At 42.1% G+C, this 15,487-nt stretch overlaps 1 protein-coding gene and 1 pseudogene across 10 annotated transcripts in view; both read right to left on the bottom strand.

The window, feature by feature from the left end:
• Styk1 (serine/threonine/tyrosine kinase 1) overlaps positions 1 to 15,487 on the bottom strand; it is a 34,804-nt gene that overhangs the window by 6,183 nt on the left and 13,134 nt on the right. For 8 of the 10 annotated variants that reach the window (XM_010643582.3, XM_010643578.3, XM_010643580.3 and 5 more), the window contains 5 exons: positions 7,894 to 8,047; positions 7,445 to 7,579; positions 4,355 to 4,621; positions 3,556 to 3,737; positions 1,643 to 1,726 (listed from right to left, as the gene is read on the bottom strand). In XM_010643582.3, the coding sequence (XP_010641884.1) occupies positions 1,643 to 1,726; positions 3,556 to 3,737; positions 4,355 to 4,621; positions 7,445 to 7,579; positions 7,894 to 7,957 (732 nt within the window). In that variant the 5' untranslated portion in view covers positions 7,958 to 8,047. Of the gene's footprint in view, positions 1 to 1,642; positions 1,727 to 3,555; positions 3,738 to 4,354; positions 4,622 to 7,444; positions 7,580 to 7,893; positions 8,048 to 15,423; positions 15,460 to 15,487 lie in introns of those variants that run through there. The other 2 variants (XM_010643581.2, XM_019210563.2) reach the window with 2 other exon arrangements.
• LOC117286998 lies at positions 10,674 to 10,828 on the bottom strand (annotated as a pseudogene).

Raw genomic sequence — 15,487 nt, forward strand, 5'->3', positions numbered from 1 at the left:
AGGGGGAGGGGGAGGAGGGAAGGAAGGAAGGTACTTAAAGTTTTATGTTATGTTACTTTGTCCCTAAAAGAACTGGATGAGGTAAGTTAGGGTATCTTTCAGATAAATCTAAATGAGTACACAAGGCCACACAGTTACTAAGTGACAGTGAACAAAACCAGGTGTCTCACTACATAGAAAGTACTACCAAAACTCTACTAATAATTCCCAAGCCAGGATCTATTGTGGTTTTTGTTTGTTTGTTTTTTGGTACTGGGATCGGGATCGAATTTGGGTCCTTGAAATTGCGAAGCAGGCGGCAGAACCACTGAGCTAAATCCCCAGCGCCCCAAGCCAGGATCTAAATTAGAATTGCCCGAGAGCTTTTGTAAAATGTAAAATTTTCACCCCAGGCATCATCTATAAAGACCAGGTGGCCTGTATGTTAAACACGTATCAAAATTCTAGTACAACCAAAAATAATTGAAGAACCACTGCTGCTATGACATAGATTTTTCGAGAATTGTTTCCTACAGCAGGAAGGTGTTCAAAATATACGGAGAAGCTGAGGTGCTATGCTGACTGCCGAGCTAGAAATGGGGGTTATGAGGACTAAAGAAGGATGGGGTAAGAAAATTAAAAGTGTAAGGTGATAATTTCCAATCACTGATGGAGAAGAAGACAGTGACTAGCAGTTTTCTGCCTCTTTTGAGGTTTTAGGATAAATAAATTGTGCTGTAATGAGAAGACCTAAGGAATATACAGCCTTGGAAGTTGTTGAAAAGGAGGATGAATAGTATGGTGCCGCCTTGTTACAGGGAATGTGGGGCGCTGACACACGCATCAGGTCATGCTGCCTGGCACCTCTGCAACTGTGGCCAGAAGACAAGGTGGGCGGCATCTGACGCCCCGACTGTATCCGTGAGCACACACTGCAGCCACTGCGGGGGACAATCATTTATAGTCTGTTGTCTCCCTTGGCGCCTAAGAGCTTCAACTGTGACCACTGCTTTTTGCTCACTTTACTACTTCTTTTGGTTTGTTGTTTTTTCTGAGTTTTCTATTTCATTTAGATCACACATTAAAGTGTGGAAAGATAAAGCAAATACGCAAAATAGTAGCTTCACTAAGCCTTAATTCTTCGATAGCAAATGCTAATTTTGAACACAACTTTTGAATAACTTCATAGAAATAATCATCTAAATTTCCTTAGTAATTCTGCGAAACGTAAATTATTTGTCTTAATCCTGGAATTCTATTACCTCTTCAAGTTGGGTAACAATAAAAAGAGTTGCCTCTTCTCATTCCTCCTCTTTCACTTGTTTCTCGTTTTTTTAAATGTTTGTATACCCAAGACAGAGGGCCTATAGCTCTTTGCCCTGGCTTTTAAACTTTAAGGTGAGTAAAATTTTATTTTTCCTGTTCCTCCTGTAAACTCTAAATTGACTGCCTTCTGCCTGGAATTGCCAATCCTATATTATCTAAATGATTTATATGAAGAAGAATGGAAAACAATTTATCATTACTTCAGTGACTGTCCCCTAACTTCTATCTCATTTATTTAAAATTAATACTCTATTTGGTAATATAAGTATTTATATGAATCGTGCATCAATTGCTAAGCTAATAAGAAAAATTCCCATCATCTGTTGCCTGAACTTACCAGAGCCAAAAGGACCTGCTTTCCAATGTGATAGACTTGTTTTTCCGTAAGATCATAGAGAAGACCATCCATGGTCATCACATCCTAAACAGAGAAAAAAGCATTATATCAGTGGCATTAACATAGGCAATGTTTTAAAGTATGGGAGTATGGGAGAGATACTCTGAAACGCAGATATCCAAGCTAAGAAAAACATACAGAAACAAAGATTAAGAATCAAAGAGACTGGGCCGGGGATTTAGCTCAGCAGTTTGGCGGCCTGCCTTGCAAGCGCAAAGACCTGAGTTCAATCCCCCGTACAAAAAAAAAAGTCTGCAGAAGGAGGAAAAAAACTAAATAATTTATGTATGAGGCTGAAAAAAAAGAATCAAAGAGAGTAATATGAAAGATTTTGAAATACATAGGAATATGTAAGTCACTGGACTGGAAGCACAATGAAGAAGCGTGACAGGAAAGTAAGAGTATGTGTCAGGCTATCCACTGAGAGAGAGAGCTTTCCGGGGGCAGTGTGTGCATATGTGTGTGTGCACGCAGGCACACGTGGTTAACTTAATACATTAGCACAAAGCATCTTTATTGACGGTTCATACTGTGCCACTTTCACAAGAGTGAGCAAAATAAACATAGCTGCTGCTATGGTTATCGTATGGCCGATATGCATGAATTAGAATCAGTATATAAGTATATATATAATCGTATATAAGCAAATGATTGCCTTCTCTGAGGTCCCATGAAGGAAATACACAAAGCAAGAAGAGAGTACGAGATGGCGGAATGAGGAAAGCTAATTCACTGAAGAGAATGAGAAAGCTTTTGATGATGTCTGCAGGATGCATGGACATAGCAGCAAAGAAGAGGAGGAAGAGGAGCAGGAGAAGGAGGAGGTCTAATGTATTAAGAAAAGTACATGAAGATGATCCGAAATACAGAAGCATGGTAGTTGTATAAAATGAAAAGAAACAAGGTTGACTAGAGCACAGAACAAGTCAAGATAGATAACCCCCTAAAAGATTTAAAATGCCTAAAGATCTGCATGTTGTCCTATTTATATTACTGGACAAAAGACATGAACCCTTTTTGTACAACTTTAGTTATACATTAATTAGCATATTGTGGAAGTTCAGTTAATATTAAACTTGCTCACTAGCAAGTGAGAAAATACAGAATTACGTAGCTCTCCAGAAAAAGGAATAGAGAACTGAGGAATTTGTAAGAGACAAGACCTCCATTTCAGATGAGCATTTCTAAACATTTTTAGAAATACAAGTTTGAGCTACAGAAATTCACAAGCTGAACTTGCCCCTCATCAGCCCTGGCGTACTAGGCCGATGTTACAGAATGATAACAGTAATGATAAAAGAATGACAAGCAAGACTGATAATACTTGTGCTACATAATTATTGTAACAGCTATCATTTTGAGGACTTCCTAAGTTCCAATCACATCTGTTTTTACACATATAATGTCTTGATTTTTTTTGTAATGTGTTATGACTCCCATTAAACAAATTTTAAAAATTCAAAATCAAAGAGGTAACATCACAAGTGACAGAGCTAGTAGACAGAGACAAGAGCCCATACTCTAAATTTGCACTGCCCTATACACTTGTCATCTGCCTCATGTGTTTTTAAATTTACATAATTTAAAATTAAATAAAATTTAAAATTCAATTTCTCAGTCACATCCACCACATCAGGTGTTTAATAACTTCATGTAACTAGTGGCTACCAGTGATCAGGTAGATGTGGAACTTTCCTATCTTTGAAAGTCATTCTATTGGACAATGGTACTTGAATTACTGTTACACTATTACATTCCCGCTAGATTTTGTCATTTGTGATCCTAACTGACATGTGAACAGCTAATCAACCGGTCAAGCTCTTCCCTTCCGACAATTCTACCCTACTGCTCACCCGGCGACAAGTCCAGAGAAAGCTGAGCAGGTCCCCGTGGACCACGTCTTCCAGCAGCATATAGACTGGCAGCCTTTCTGTGCAGCAGCCTTCCAGGTGGACCAGGTTCTGGTGTTTCCCTAGGTACTGATAAAACTGGATTCGCCCCACGAAATCCTGTACCTCCTGAAGCCCAGCTGGCTCTGCAAAGGACAGAATAGCTGGGGCAGTGAGCAGCTTTGGATGGTAATTCCCAAGGCCTCATGGGAGAGAAGGTGCAGACTGAAAGTAATATAAAGAAGACTAATTCGGAAAAACTGGTGTTCAAAGTCACTGGCCTTTTGTCAAATGTAACATAGAATCATAGATCTTACACTGAATAAGCTTTATTTTCCCTAAACAGACAAATGTTCTGCTTATATTAAAACATTATCACTGTCACCCGGTGTGGTGGCACACACCTGTAATCCCAGCACTTTGGAGGCTGAGGCAGGAGGATCGCTGCAAGTTTGAGACCAGCCTGGGCTAAATAGTGAGTTCCAGGGTAGTCTGAACTACATAGTGAGATCCTGTCTTGAAAAAAACGAAAACAAAACATTACCACTGTGTAGGCTTTTTGGCTAATGTTCTTGCCTACCTTACCTTTGTTTTGGAGGAAGAGTTAAAGAAAGAGGAAAAATTAGGAAAAGGATTTAAACAGTGAAAAAAAATGAAAAAACAATCTCAAAATCTTACTCCAAATTTGCAAAGCTTATGAACATTTATTGTAAGGGGCTTCCTAGAGAGAAATAAAAAGGAAGTCTAGGCCTTCTCATCTTACCTTTCAAAGCCTTGACGACAACACTCTTGGGCTTAGCAGGGTCCCCAGAGATCACTGTGGCTCGATAGGTGGTCCCACAACTGCCCTTATGGATCTGCTCCAGATCTTCAGAGACCTGATCCCGGGGAACCTGTAGCTTAGCTAGGGAAGGCGTGATAGTCCGTAGAAAGCTTTCCACTGATGTCTCCGTAAGCGGCATGGCCACTTTTCCTCCATGTCCTTCTGCTTCCCAGGTTAGGCCCCTTGATGCAGGCACGGGAGCAATGGCTAGAACAGAGAGGTGACAGGAACACTGTGGGAATTCTATAAAAGAAAGGAACCTATAAGAAACCAGCCAGGAAGTTCCTACAGCGGTTTTCTCTTTGGCCAGAGTAAGGTCGTCTTCCAGTAGTTCTCCGTGAACAAGTGTCAACAGGAAGCTTGCCGAGCCTTTCTAATACTCTCCATTCCTTCTAGGGCAACTCGAGATCCACCCCTAGAAACTGGTCACTACATCTCCTTTCTGTCTTCCTCGGGATCACAAGTGATGTTCTCCTCAAGTGTGTTGTACAGAGACAAGGGAGTACCTGAGTAGGTCCCAAACCACATATGCCTACAGATGGTGTGACCACCGGTAGAGACTATCATTTAAACCAGTCACGGCTTCTAAAGTTGAAAGAAAATTATGGATATCCTCTCATCTACAAGCTGTGGTTATTCTTTCTTGAGTTGTCCTAAAAGTTAAGATATTTCATATTTCTTTGAATCTTGGTCACAAAACTCTCCTGACATTTTCTATCTCCTTTAGCCAAAATGATTTTCCTCCATTAGCAAAAGAAAGGTGTTCTTACTATTAAATCTAAAATAACTCATTAATTCATCCATTTATTCAACAAATATCACATATACTGTTCTGGGATTTTCAATAGGCAAAGTCTAGGCTCTCAAGGAGATAACTTTGTAGACATAGTGTAGATAATAATGTATGAGGCGGAGGGTCTTACGGAGGAAAGTGACAACAGACATCATCAGCGTTATTTTCTGCAAGCGTAAGAAGGTCAAGAAGGGCCTTTCTGAGAAGATGACATTTGAGAAAGACTTGGAAAAAATTAGGGAACAAACCATGCTGGTGTTAAGGAGAGTATTATAGACAGAGGGAACAAGATGTACAAAAGCACTAAGCCTGTACTTGATAAATTTAAGGAACTTCAAAGAAGAAGGGCAGCTGGAGCCAAGTGAATCATGGGAAAGTTGAAGTGAATCATGGGAGAGTCGAAGGAGATAAAGCCAGAGAGTCCTGGATCACCTAAGACCCTGGGCGGAATTTTGTCTCCTTTCGTTCTGAGTAAGACAGGAAGCCATTAGAGGTGGAGAGTTCAGTAGGGATCTGAGAGGTAAATCACACTGGCTCGTCTAGAGGAAAACAGCATAAAGAGGCAGGTAGGAACCAAGTAGGCAAAGAAGTGAGGGGTGTATCACAATAACCTGCGAGAAGGGACAGTGACTTGGGTTTACTATTTATAGTTTTGCTAATGGACTGGACAAGGGCTGTGAGAGAAAAGAGGGGAGTCAAGGATAACTTCTAGGGTTTAGACTGAAAACAGAAAGCTGGACTTGTCATTTAATGAGACAAAAGAAGACACTTGTGAGGGAATTTCAAGACTTTTGTTTTGGACATATTGCATATGAGATGTGTATTACATTGAAACTACAAAACAGGTGCTTTAATATAAGAATCTGGAGTTCCAGCAACCACAGTCAGAGTAGAAAAGGTATTTAAATCCAAAGGAACGAAAACTATATATCTTTTTTTTTTTCTTTTTTCTTTCTTTTTTCGTACCAGGGATCAAACTAACTGGGGAGCTGGCACTTGTGAGACAGGAGGCAGCACCACTGAGCTAAATCCCCAGCCCTGAAAACTATATCATTTATAAGGTGACTTTAAGTCTTTTTCAGAAATATTCCAAGGAAGCAGAAGTGCAAAATTGTTTCTAAGGAGTTTTACAGGCCAAGTAAGATAAGAACTAAGAAGTGATCATCAAGGGCTGGGAACTTGGCTCAGTGGTTCCGGCTGCCTGCCTCGCAAGTGCAAGGTCCCAAGTTAGATTCCCCAGTACCAAAATAAATAAATAGATAAATAGATAAAGTGATCATCAGATTAGTGAACACAGCATCGCTGAGCTTGGAAAGAGTAGGAACACGAGCTTTATTTCAATGGGTTCAAAAAGAGTACGATGGGAAATTACAAGGAGTTTAAACAACTTTGAGAGGATTTCTATAGAAGTGAAGTTTAAAAGAATAGGCATAAAATTTACAAAGGAACTAAGGATCCAAAAAGATAGAATTTTATGTAACTGCTTCTTTTTAGTTTTGTATATAAGCTGATTCTCTTTTATTTTTCCCCATTAAGTGTATTAGTACATTTAAGGTGAACAATGCAGTTACATTTATCATTGGAATCTTGCGCCTTTACATGGTGTATCTTGGTTCTTATAATTTTTCCCCATTCCCCAGCCCTTCCTTCAGCCCCTAGCCCTATTTACAAAGACTGTTTCCATTTTTTCCCTTTTTCACATTTTTTCTTTTCCCTTATTTCCTTTCCCCTCCCCTTCCCACTTCCCCTTCTCCCTTAGACAGAGCTAATTCCCTTTTGTTCTATGAGAGTATTATCAATGGTATCTTAGAGGGGCGCCATCAGCATCTCCTTCCTAAACTTCAAAGTCTAGCCTTAAGGTCCCTCTTCTCATCAGATGTTTTCGAAGGGAAGGTAGGGATGGGACATATGTCGAGTCAAATCTTAGCCTCCAAAGATGTCAACAAACCCTTGGGCTCTCCCCTCTAGAGCTTCCTCTTGATTCTTATATCCTGTTATAGTCAAAGGATCGATAGTCCAGAAGTAGTTGCTGGAGGTCCCTCTTGCCTACTTTTCTCTTGGTCACCAAGCCTGTGTGCGGATCCAGCTCAGGACCCTTCTTGGCTGCCCAGGAGGAGACCCACGCTTCTCCCATTTCAGGCCCTGAGATTCCTGGCCTTGAGCCCATTGAAATCTGGCCCACATTTCCCCCTATGCATCTTCTCTAAGCTCTGCCTAACCCAGGATTTGAGCTTTACCTCGGTGTCCAGGACGCTGCTGTTGGGATCTTTGTCCTTTTATAAATAGCCACAGGATGACAGCAAGAAGGATGAGGAAGGTACCGACCATCAGAACTGGGATAATGACCACTGCATACTCCTCCCCCTGTACAACTGAGCAGGCACATGGGGAGGGAGAGGAATTCAGAGGCCCGTCCTGATGCCACGCAACGCCCCTGCCCACCAGTCTCCCTCCATCACACGTGAACGTCGTCTTTTCCGCCTGTCCCTCTAGTAGAAATCCTGGAGTCCCTGTTTCTTATCCATCGAGTGTGTGCTGCGCCTCTCTCTCATTTCTTCACTATCTGAGGATCTCTGCCTGCACTCACCCCTCCTCTCCAAAGACAGTGGCCTGCGGTCCCACTGTCATCACCGTCGCCTTCCTCTCCAGCGGACGTCAAGTCGGACCCCAGTCTGTCTGTACTTACGACACATCTTGTCATTGAGATTGCACTGCAGGAGCGCCCGCACCGTCCTCCTCTCCTCTCCCATTGCCACAGGGCTTCTCGCTTCGCTGCTGGGCTCACAGAAGCAGCACAGACCGTGGGCACGGCTGTGAGCGATCCCGACCACTGAGGCGTGCTGAGGAAAATGAGCACGCGTGAATTTTAAACTGGGTCACTCGTCAGTCCACCGCTGCCTCTCTCAGGGTCCCATGGACCTCTGTCCCCTTGCCTGCTGCTCGGACGGGAAGAAGCTCTCATTTCTCCCTCCGGGATCCTCTTTTCTCTACTGGATAGCTTTACAGCCCCCATCTGGTCTGGTCCTTTTATTCCATCGCTGCTGGATCTATTCTAGATCTTCCTCTTCCACCCCACACTTCTGCTCCCAAGCTCAAGTACAGGCCCTGTCTGAATAACTGCTGACCGTGGGCTGTGGGGATGGGCTTTAGCTCATCTACGCCCTGAAGCACACCAGCTGTCTTAGCTGTTGGCCGTTTGCTCCCTCGGTGAGCCCTCCTGAGGGGATCCGCGTGCAAGGGCTCAGGACTGAGGCCTGCTAAAGCGGGGCTGCTGCTGGGAATTCATACTGAAGATAGCGCGGGGGAGGAAGGTGCTGGTGTTTAATCACAATGAGGGAGTCACTATTATTACTAGTGACCAGTGCCTTTGCGCTGGGCTACATCCCCAGCCCTTTTTATTTTTTAGACAAAGTCTAAGTCACTAAATGGACCAGGCTGGACTCAAACTTGTGATCCTCCTGCCTCAGCCTCCCAGAGTGCTGAGATTATAATTGTGGACCGCCACACCCAGATACTAGTATTTTATTTTTTAATAAATTTTATTTTATCCCCTCCCTATGTACAAAAGCTTTGTTTCCATTTTTAGATACAAAAAAATGGGAAAAGCAAAAATCATCATTTCAATAAAATACCACATAACCAAAGAATCACTTCTGTACATATGCAATAAGGACAGTGGTTCAGGAAAATTTTAACACCTAAGACGATGGAAACTGTGAAACTCTAAACCAATGAAACCTTAATTAAAACTGTATTTGAAAAGTTTTTTAAATTGTTGTAACTGTGCAACACATTTTTTAATTTTTTAAGGAAAACTGTCAAGTATATTCTTATTAGTGCCTGTTAATTTTTCAGAATATCAGATTTCCATGTGGTATTTTAAGACATACATATATGGTGATCATATTTATCCTCTTGATTATCCCTCTTGTACCCCCGCATCCCTTTCTTCTTGTCCAGTAAAGTCTCCCTTCTACTTTCTAGTCATCTATAGATTCCATGTATTAGGTAAAACCTGATACTTTTCTTTCTGAGTCTGGTTTATTTCATCTAACATGTTCCTGCAAATGACATAATCCCATTCTTCTTTACAGCTGAGTAATATTCCATCACGTGTCTGTGTCGCATTTTCATTACCCATTCGTCTCTTGCTGGGCACCTAGGCTGGCTTCACGCCTACTGTGAGTTGTGCCACAATAAAGATGGGTGTTCGGGTGCTCTACAGTATGCTGACTTGTTCCTTCGGTATATACCAAAGAGTGGTATAAGGAGATAAAATGTAACTCTTTTCGTTCTTTGAGGAGCCCCTTACTGATTCCCATAGCAGCTATACTAATTCATCTTCCCTGTGTACAAGAGTGCCTTTTTCCCTGCATCCTTGCCAGCACTGACTGTTTTGTTTTTGTTGTTGTTTCTGTTTTTCAGTCCTTGGGGATAAAACCTAAGCTTTTGCACTAAGCTATATCTCCAGCCATTTTAAAATTTTTTGTTACTTTTTTTTTTAATTCAGAGGCAAGGTCCTGCTAAGTCAGAGTTGCCCAATAAACTTTTGATTATCCTGCCTCAGCCTCCCAAAGTGCTGGGATTACAGGCCTGTGCCACTATGCTCAGTTTACAGTTTTGTTTTGTTTTGTTTTTTCTTTTGGTACCAGAATCAAACTGAGGACCTTGTGCTTGCAAGGCAGGCATGGTGCGGCTGAGCTAAATCTCCAGCAAAAGTTACTTTCTGTAAGGTTTGTTTTGTTTTGTTTTGTTGTTTGTTTTTTTCCAGTACTAGGGATCAAACTCAGGACCTTGAGCTTATGAGGCAGGTGCAGGGCTACTGAGCTAAATTCCCAGCCCTTGTTTTTTTATTCTTGATGACAGCCATTCTGACTGGGATGAGATGGAATCTCGACATAGTTTTGATTTGCATTTCTCTACTAGCTAAAGATTCTGCTGGGAGTGGTGGCTGACACCTATAATTCCAACACTCAGGAAGCTGAGGCAAGAGGATTGCCACAAGTTCATGGTCAGCCTGGGCGACATAATGAGTTTAAGAACACTCTGAACAACACAACAAGACCCTGTCTAAAAAAAATGCTAAACATTTTTTCAAATACTTATGGGCCATTTGTACTTCTTTTGCGAAGAGTCTGTTCATTTGTCTACTCATTGACCGGGCTATTTGATTTTTCTTTTTTTTTTTTGGTGTTCAGTTTTTTGGTGTGTTCTTTATACGTCCTATACATGAATCCTCTGTTGGAAAAATAGCTAGCAAAGATGTTGTTCCATTCTGTTGGCTGTCTCTTCACTCTGTTGGTTATTTACCTTGTTGTACAGAAACTTTTTCCTTTGATGCAGTACTGTTTGATGATTCTTGCTATTATTTCCTATGCTACTGGAGTCCTATTCACAAAGTCTTTAGTTGTGCCCGTGGCTTCAAGTGAGAACACTTGAAGTTTCAAGGTTTCGGGTCTTACACCAAGGTCTTCAATCCATTTTGAATTGATTTATGCACAATGTGATGGGTAAGGATCTACAAGTAGATATCCACTTTTACCAGCACCATTTATTAAAGAGGCGATCTTTGCTGCCATATACTTTTACACTTGATCTTAGCCAAAAGGCCGAGAAGCGATTGCCATATACTTTTTACTCCTTTGTCAAGAATCAGTGGCTTGCTTTCCAAAACCATTATACAGATTTAATGTGATCCCAAAGAAAACACCAACAGCCTATCTCACAGAATTAAAGAAAACAGTCCTAAAATTCATTTGGAACCAGAAGAGACCTAAAATATCCAAAGAAATTCTGGGCAACACAGGCCAGGAAGGAGGCATCACAATCCTTGACCTGAAATTATACTACAAAGCCGCTTTGATAAAAACAGCATGGTTGGGCTGGGGATTTAGCTCAGTGGTTCTGCCGCCTGCCTCGTAAGCACTAGGACCCGAGTTTGATCCCTAGTACCAAAACAACAAAACAAAACAAAACAACAGCATGGTACTCGGGGGAGAAAAAAAAAAAAAAGCAGACCCAAGGATCAGTGGAACAGACTAGAGGATACAGAAACAACTCCAAACACACACAGCCATGTAGTCTTCGACAAAGGAGCCAAACACCTTCACTGAAATAAAAATAACCTCTTTAATAAATGGTGCTGGAAAAACTGGCTTTCCACATGCCAAAGATTAAAACTAGACTCACACCTCTCACCGCGCACTAAACTAAAATCGAACTGGATCAAATGTTAAAACAGAAACACCAAATCTGCTGGAAGAGAGAATAGGTAAAACTCTTTAAGATATAGGTGTAGGCAGATTTTATAACAAAACACCCATCACACAGGAACTGCCACAAAGAATCAACAACTAAGATCTCATCGTATTAAAAAGCTTTTGCACAGCAAAAGAAACAACCAAGAATGGTTTTTCCCCAGGTGTTCCTCAGACAAAGGACTATTATCTAAAATATATAAAGAACTCAAAAGATACCCCCCAATTAAAAAGCCCAATCCAAAATTGAGCATCTGAAATGAATAGACACCTGTCCGATGAAGTAGAAATAGCAAATAAATATATGAAAAAATGTTCAACATCACTGGTCACTGGAGAGATGACATTAAAACAGTGCTGAGATTCCACCTCGCTCCAGAAAGAATGGCTGTTACCAAGAAATCAACCAACAATAAATGCTGGCGGGGCTGTGGTGGGAGTGCAGAGAGACAACATGGCATTCAAACATGTGTCTGATTTATCTCACTTAAGAGTATGGTCTCAAGGTCTAACCATTTAGCTGTAAAAATGTCTGAAGCTCATCCTTTGTATAAAAAAAACCACATCTTCTTTATCCATTCGTCAGTTGATAGGCATTTGGGCTGTGTCTAAGATTTAGCTATTACAACTCTGCTGCTATAAACATGGGTGTGCACATATCACTGTGGAATAATGCTTTTAATTCAAGAAAGATACCAAGAAAAGGAATAGCTGGGTCAAATGGAACCTCTACTTTTAATTTTTTAAGAAATCTCCACATTGATTCTTATGGTACAAAAATAGCACTAAACACTATAGCATAAAAATATTTTTCCACCCCATCCTCTTCTATTAATCTAATTCCCAATTTGCTTCCAGATGGATTGTAGATAATAGTTTCTTGTTAAGTTTTAGGACATGTTATACTAGGCAGACCTTGAACTTTAAATCCTCCTGCCTCAGCTTCCCAGGTAGCTAGGATTTTCTGGTTCTTTCTGAAGAAAGCTGACAGCTACTCTCTCCTATGTATCTGCCAAATTTATGTTTTGCCCTTGCTTGAAAAGTCTGTGGTTCCATGGTCAGCACTACCCATTCCTTTAATTGTGCTTAGTCTGAAACAAAATGTAGTGATTTTCAGTTAATGACCCTAAATATGTGATCTGAAATTGTAATGACTTGATAAAAAGATTAAAAAGTCAGAAGTATCACTTATATGATATGAGGTTTGTACATGTGTTACGTTAGCCATATTATGATTCCTTCATGCCATTTTGTGTTTTATTATTGCTATTAATCAGAACAGTGTAATTTATTCAGCCAGAACCTCTGTGCCTGAAAGATCTATGCAGAGAACTCTCCCAGCTCCCACCTCACCCCCTCTCCAGGCTTCCCAGAGCTTCATGAGCACTTATGTGGGGAAATCATAGTTAAACAAGTCCCTTAAAACTTGGAAGAGACACAAGTGTGTGGCTGGTTGACAAAAGCCTAGGCAAACAAGCCAGAAGAGGGAAAATTTCAGAGAGAGAAGTTCTTATCTGTAGTTCTTATCTATGAAATCAAGGAAAATTAGGAAACAGAGTCCACCTGGTTTAGTTTGTTAGCCAAAAGGCAAGGAGAAAAGCAGTGAGAAAGTTTCCACCGTTCACGGGACAGTGTGGAAGGAAAAGCAGTAGCAGGAGCACAAGAAACAGTTCAGGAGAGAGCGGAGAGAAGGGTGTCTTAAAATTAAACATTAGCCTGGCTGGTAGAACTCAGGGGCCACTTGGACATTTCTTACTGCATTGTCGCTCTTATTTTCTTTCCCCTTGCTTCCTGTTCAGGGCACTACCAGATGTAATTATATTTATTCTGAGAAGCCAGTTTAACAAGTTTGGCTCTCTGGAGAGCAGGTGCCACGAGCATAACCTCTATACCACAGAACAAGAAGAGAAAGGGTCCTCAGCGGCCAGCTCAGACTCGTGAGCTCTGCTCAGAAACCAAACTAACACCCGCACAGTCTGCGGATCTGAAGCCCTCTGCGAGCACAGAGCCCGCACGCTCTGCCCTCGGCCGGCCCCACAGTTACAGGCTCGTGACCATCCACGGGCCTGGGCGCCACACTTCATGTAGAGCCCCCACCTTTGGCTGCGGCGCGACTTTGTTTTGCACTGGGTTCTTGCCATTGCTTTTATTTGTCATGGGTAAAGACTTGTTTACGCCTAGCGGCCCGGTGAAGCTGGATCTAGACCCCAGAGGTAAATGTCCAGGGTGGTGAGGTGCATCCGTGAAATGGCTTCCCAGGTGTTTGTGCAGTGAGGTCTTTCTAGGGAGGACCGTCTGGCCGGAGGCATGGGGACCTTGACAGCGCGTGCAGGAGGAGGTGCACACCCGGGGACACACACGTCCGCGTACGCCTACCGCAGTTTCCTACAGCAGAAGGCGCTGCTCCTCTGCACCGCCAAGCTCAACCTTAGCTACGCCAGCGCAAGCTGGAAGGACTCCTAGGACGAGACCTCTCGCTACAGCAGACAAAACTCCTGCTAGGGACGACCAGGTTATTTCTGAAAGACAGACGCCAAAAAAAGCTGAAAGTCTCATACCCACGTGGACTGCAATACGTGTTCGGCTGGTATAATAGGAACTAAGAACTCGGCTACCGAGGAGGACGTCGCTGCACTAAAAGCAGCCCCCTGAGCCCCGCCAGTGTCCTTCGGTTAGTTGTGTAACCACTCGGGGCAGGGCTGGCTGGCTGTCTCCGACATCTTCTAAGGGTACAGCCTGTCACTAATTCGCATTTTAAAAGATGCTTGAGATACATTTTGAAGAAAACTAAAAATCCCTGTAGATTGGATTCTGCGCTGTCTGCGAGAGTGCACGCAGACACAAAGGGACCAGCAATGACTTTTGTAAGTTAAACCATTGAACTTGTGGCAAGGCTCCATAGTCTTTGTGAGAAGGTGGTTGGATTTCATGAAGTTGCTTGTATCCAGGCACGATGATTATAATTAGTGGTTTGAATTATGATCTTTTAGAGCGTATTTAATAATTTAATCATCTTTGTATTTGTCCTGTTTCGAGTTATCATACTTTAGTGTTCTAAAAACCCATTCTTTACAAAACAAAAAACCTACCAATAAAACTTCTTGATTGAAAAAAATGTTACCACTCGGTATCAAGCCGCAAAAAGGAACGTCTTGAGGTCGCCCACGTCCTCCGGTTGGCGCCTCCTATAGATTCAGTCACGTCACTGTTAGAAGAAATGCCCCGGAACATTTCTGTAGTAATATTTACACAGCAATGGTAAAAGCTCTGTGTCAGCTACTGTTTCTTCTCTTCACTGGACGATGAAATACTCACATGTAGAAAGCATGAGCCCACCACTGGTGCCATGTAAACAAAATCTAGGGCACTGGAACCGAGGGTCTGGTGCAGTTAGGAAATTGTTACCCTGATAACTCATTTGCTAGCTGTGAACGATGTTTGGATACAGCTGGCCAAAAGTCGGCGCAGGCCTATCTGGACAGGGCAAAATCTCTCCAGGCAGGATTCTTGTGAAAACAATATTATTGGCTCATTTGTGGCTGTCCAGCCTCGATTTTTCTCTTCTCGGTCACTTCAGGTTTTTTCTTAGCATTTTAAAAGAAATGGATACACCAGGGAGTTTTCTGAAGCCGCTCCCCTCTCCTCTGGAATTGAGGATCCAGGGGGAAAACAGCGCAGTAAAGAAGCAGAAACACATAGGAAGACAACTAGTGACATGGGGAGTGAAGGACGCCCCTGAACGCGTGCATGTTGGAGAGCACAGAAGTTAGTGACTGGAACTGAACTGAACTTTCTGCTAACTTTCTGGATGTTCACACATGCTCACAAGGAGAATGCCACACTGCATCTCTGTCCGTTTCCATGCACACAGAGTTCTATTTGCAGTCACACAACTCTTACCAGTGACCTTCCCGCTTAACTAGCACAACATCATTTCCAACACACCATCAGCAACTTACCCACACATTTCCAGAAGAAACTCATCTTACAAAAAAAAAAAAAAAAAAAAAAAAAAAAAAAAAA

This window comes from Fukomys damarensis, unplaced genomic scaffold (assembly GCF_012274545.1).
Source record: "Fukomys damarensis isolate Sample0158 unplaced genomic scaffold, DMR_v1.0_HiC HiC_scaffold_19, whole genome shotgun sequence".
Lineage (NCBI taxonomy): Eukaryota > Metazoa > Chordata > Mammalia > Rodentia > Bathyergidae > Fukomys > Fukomys damarensis.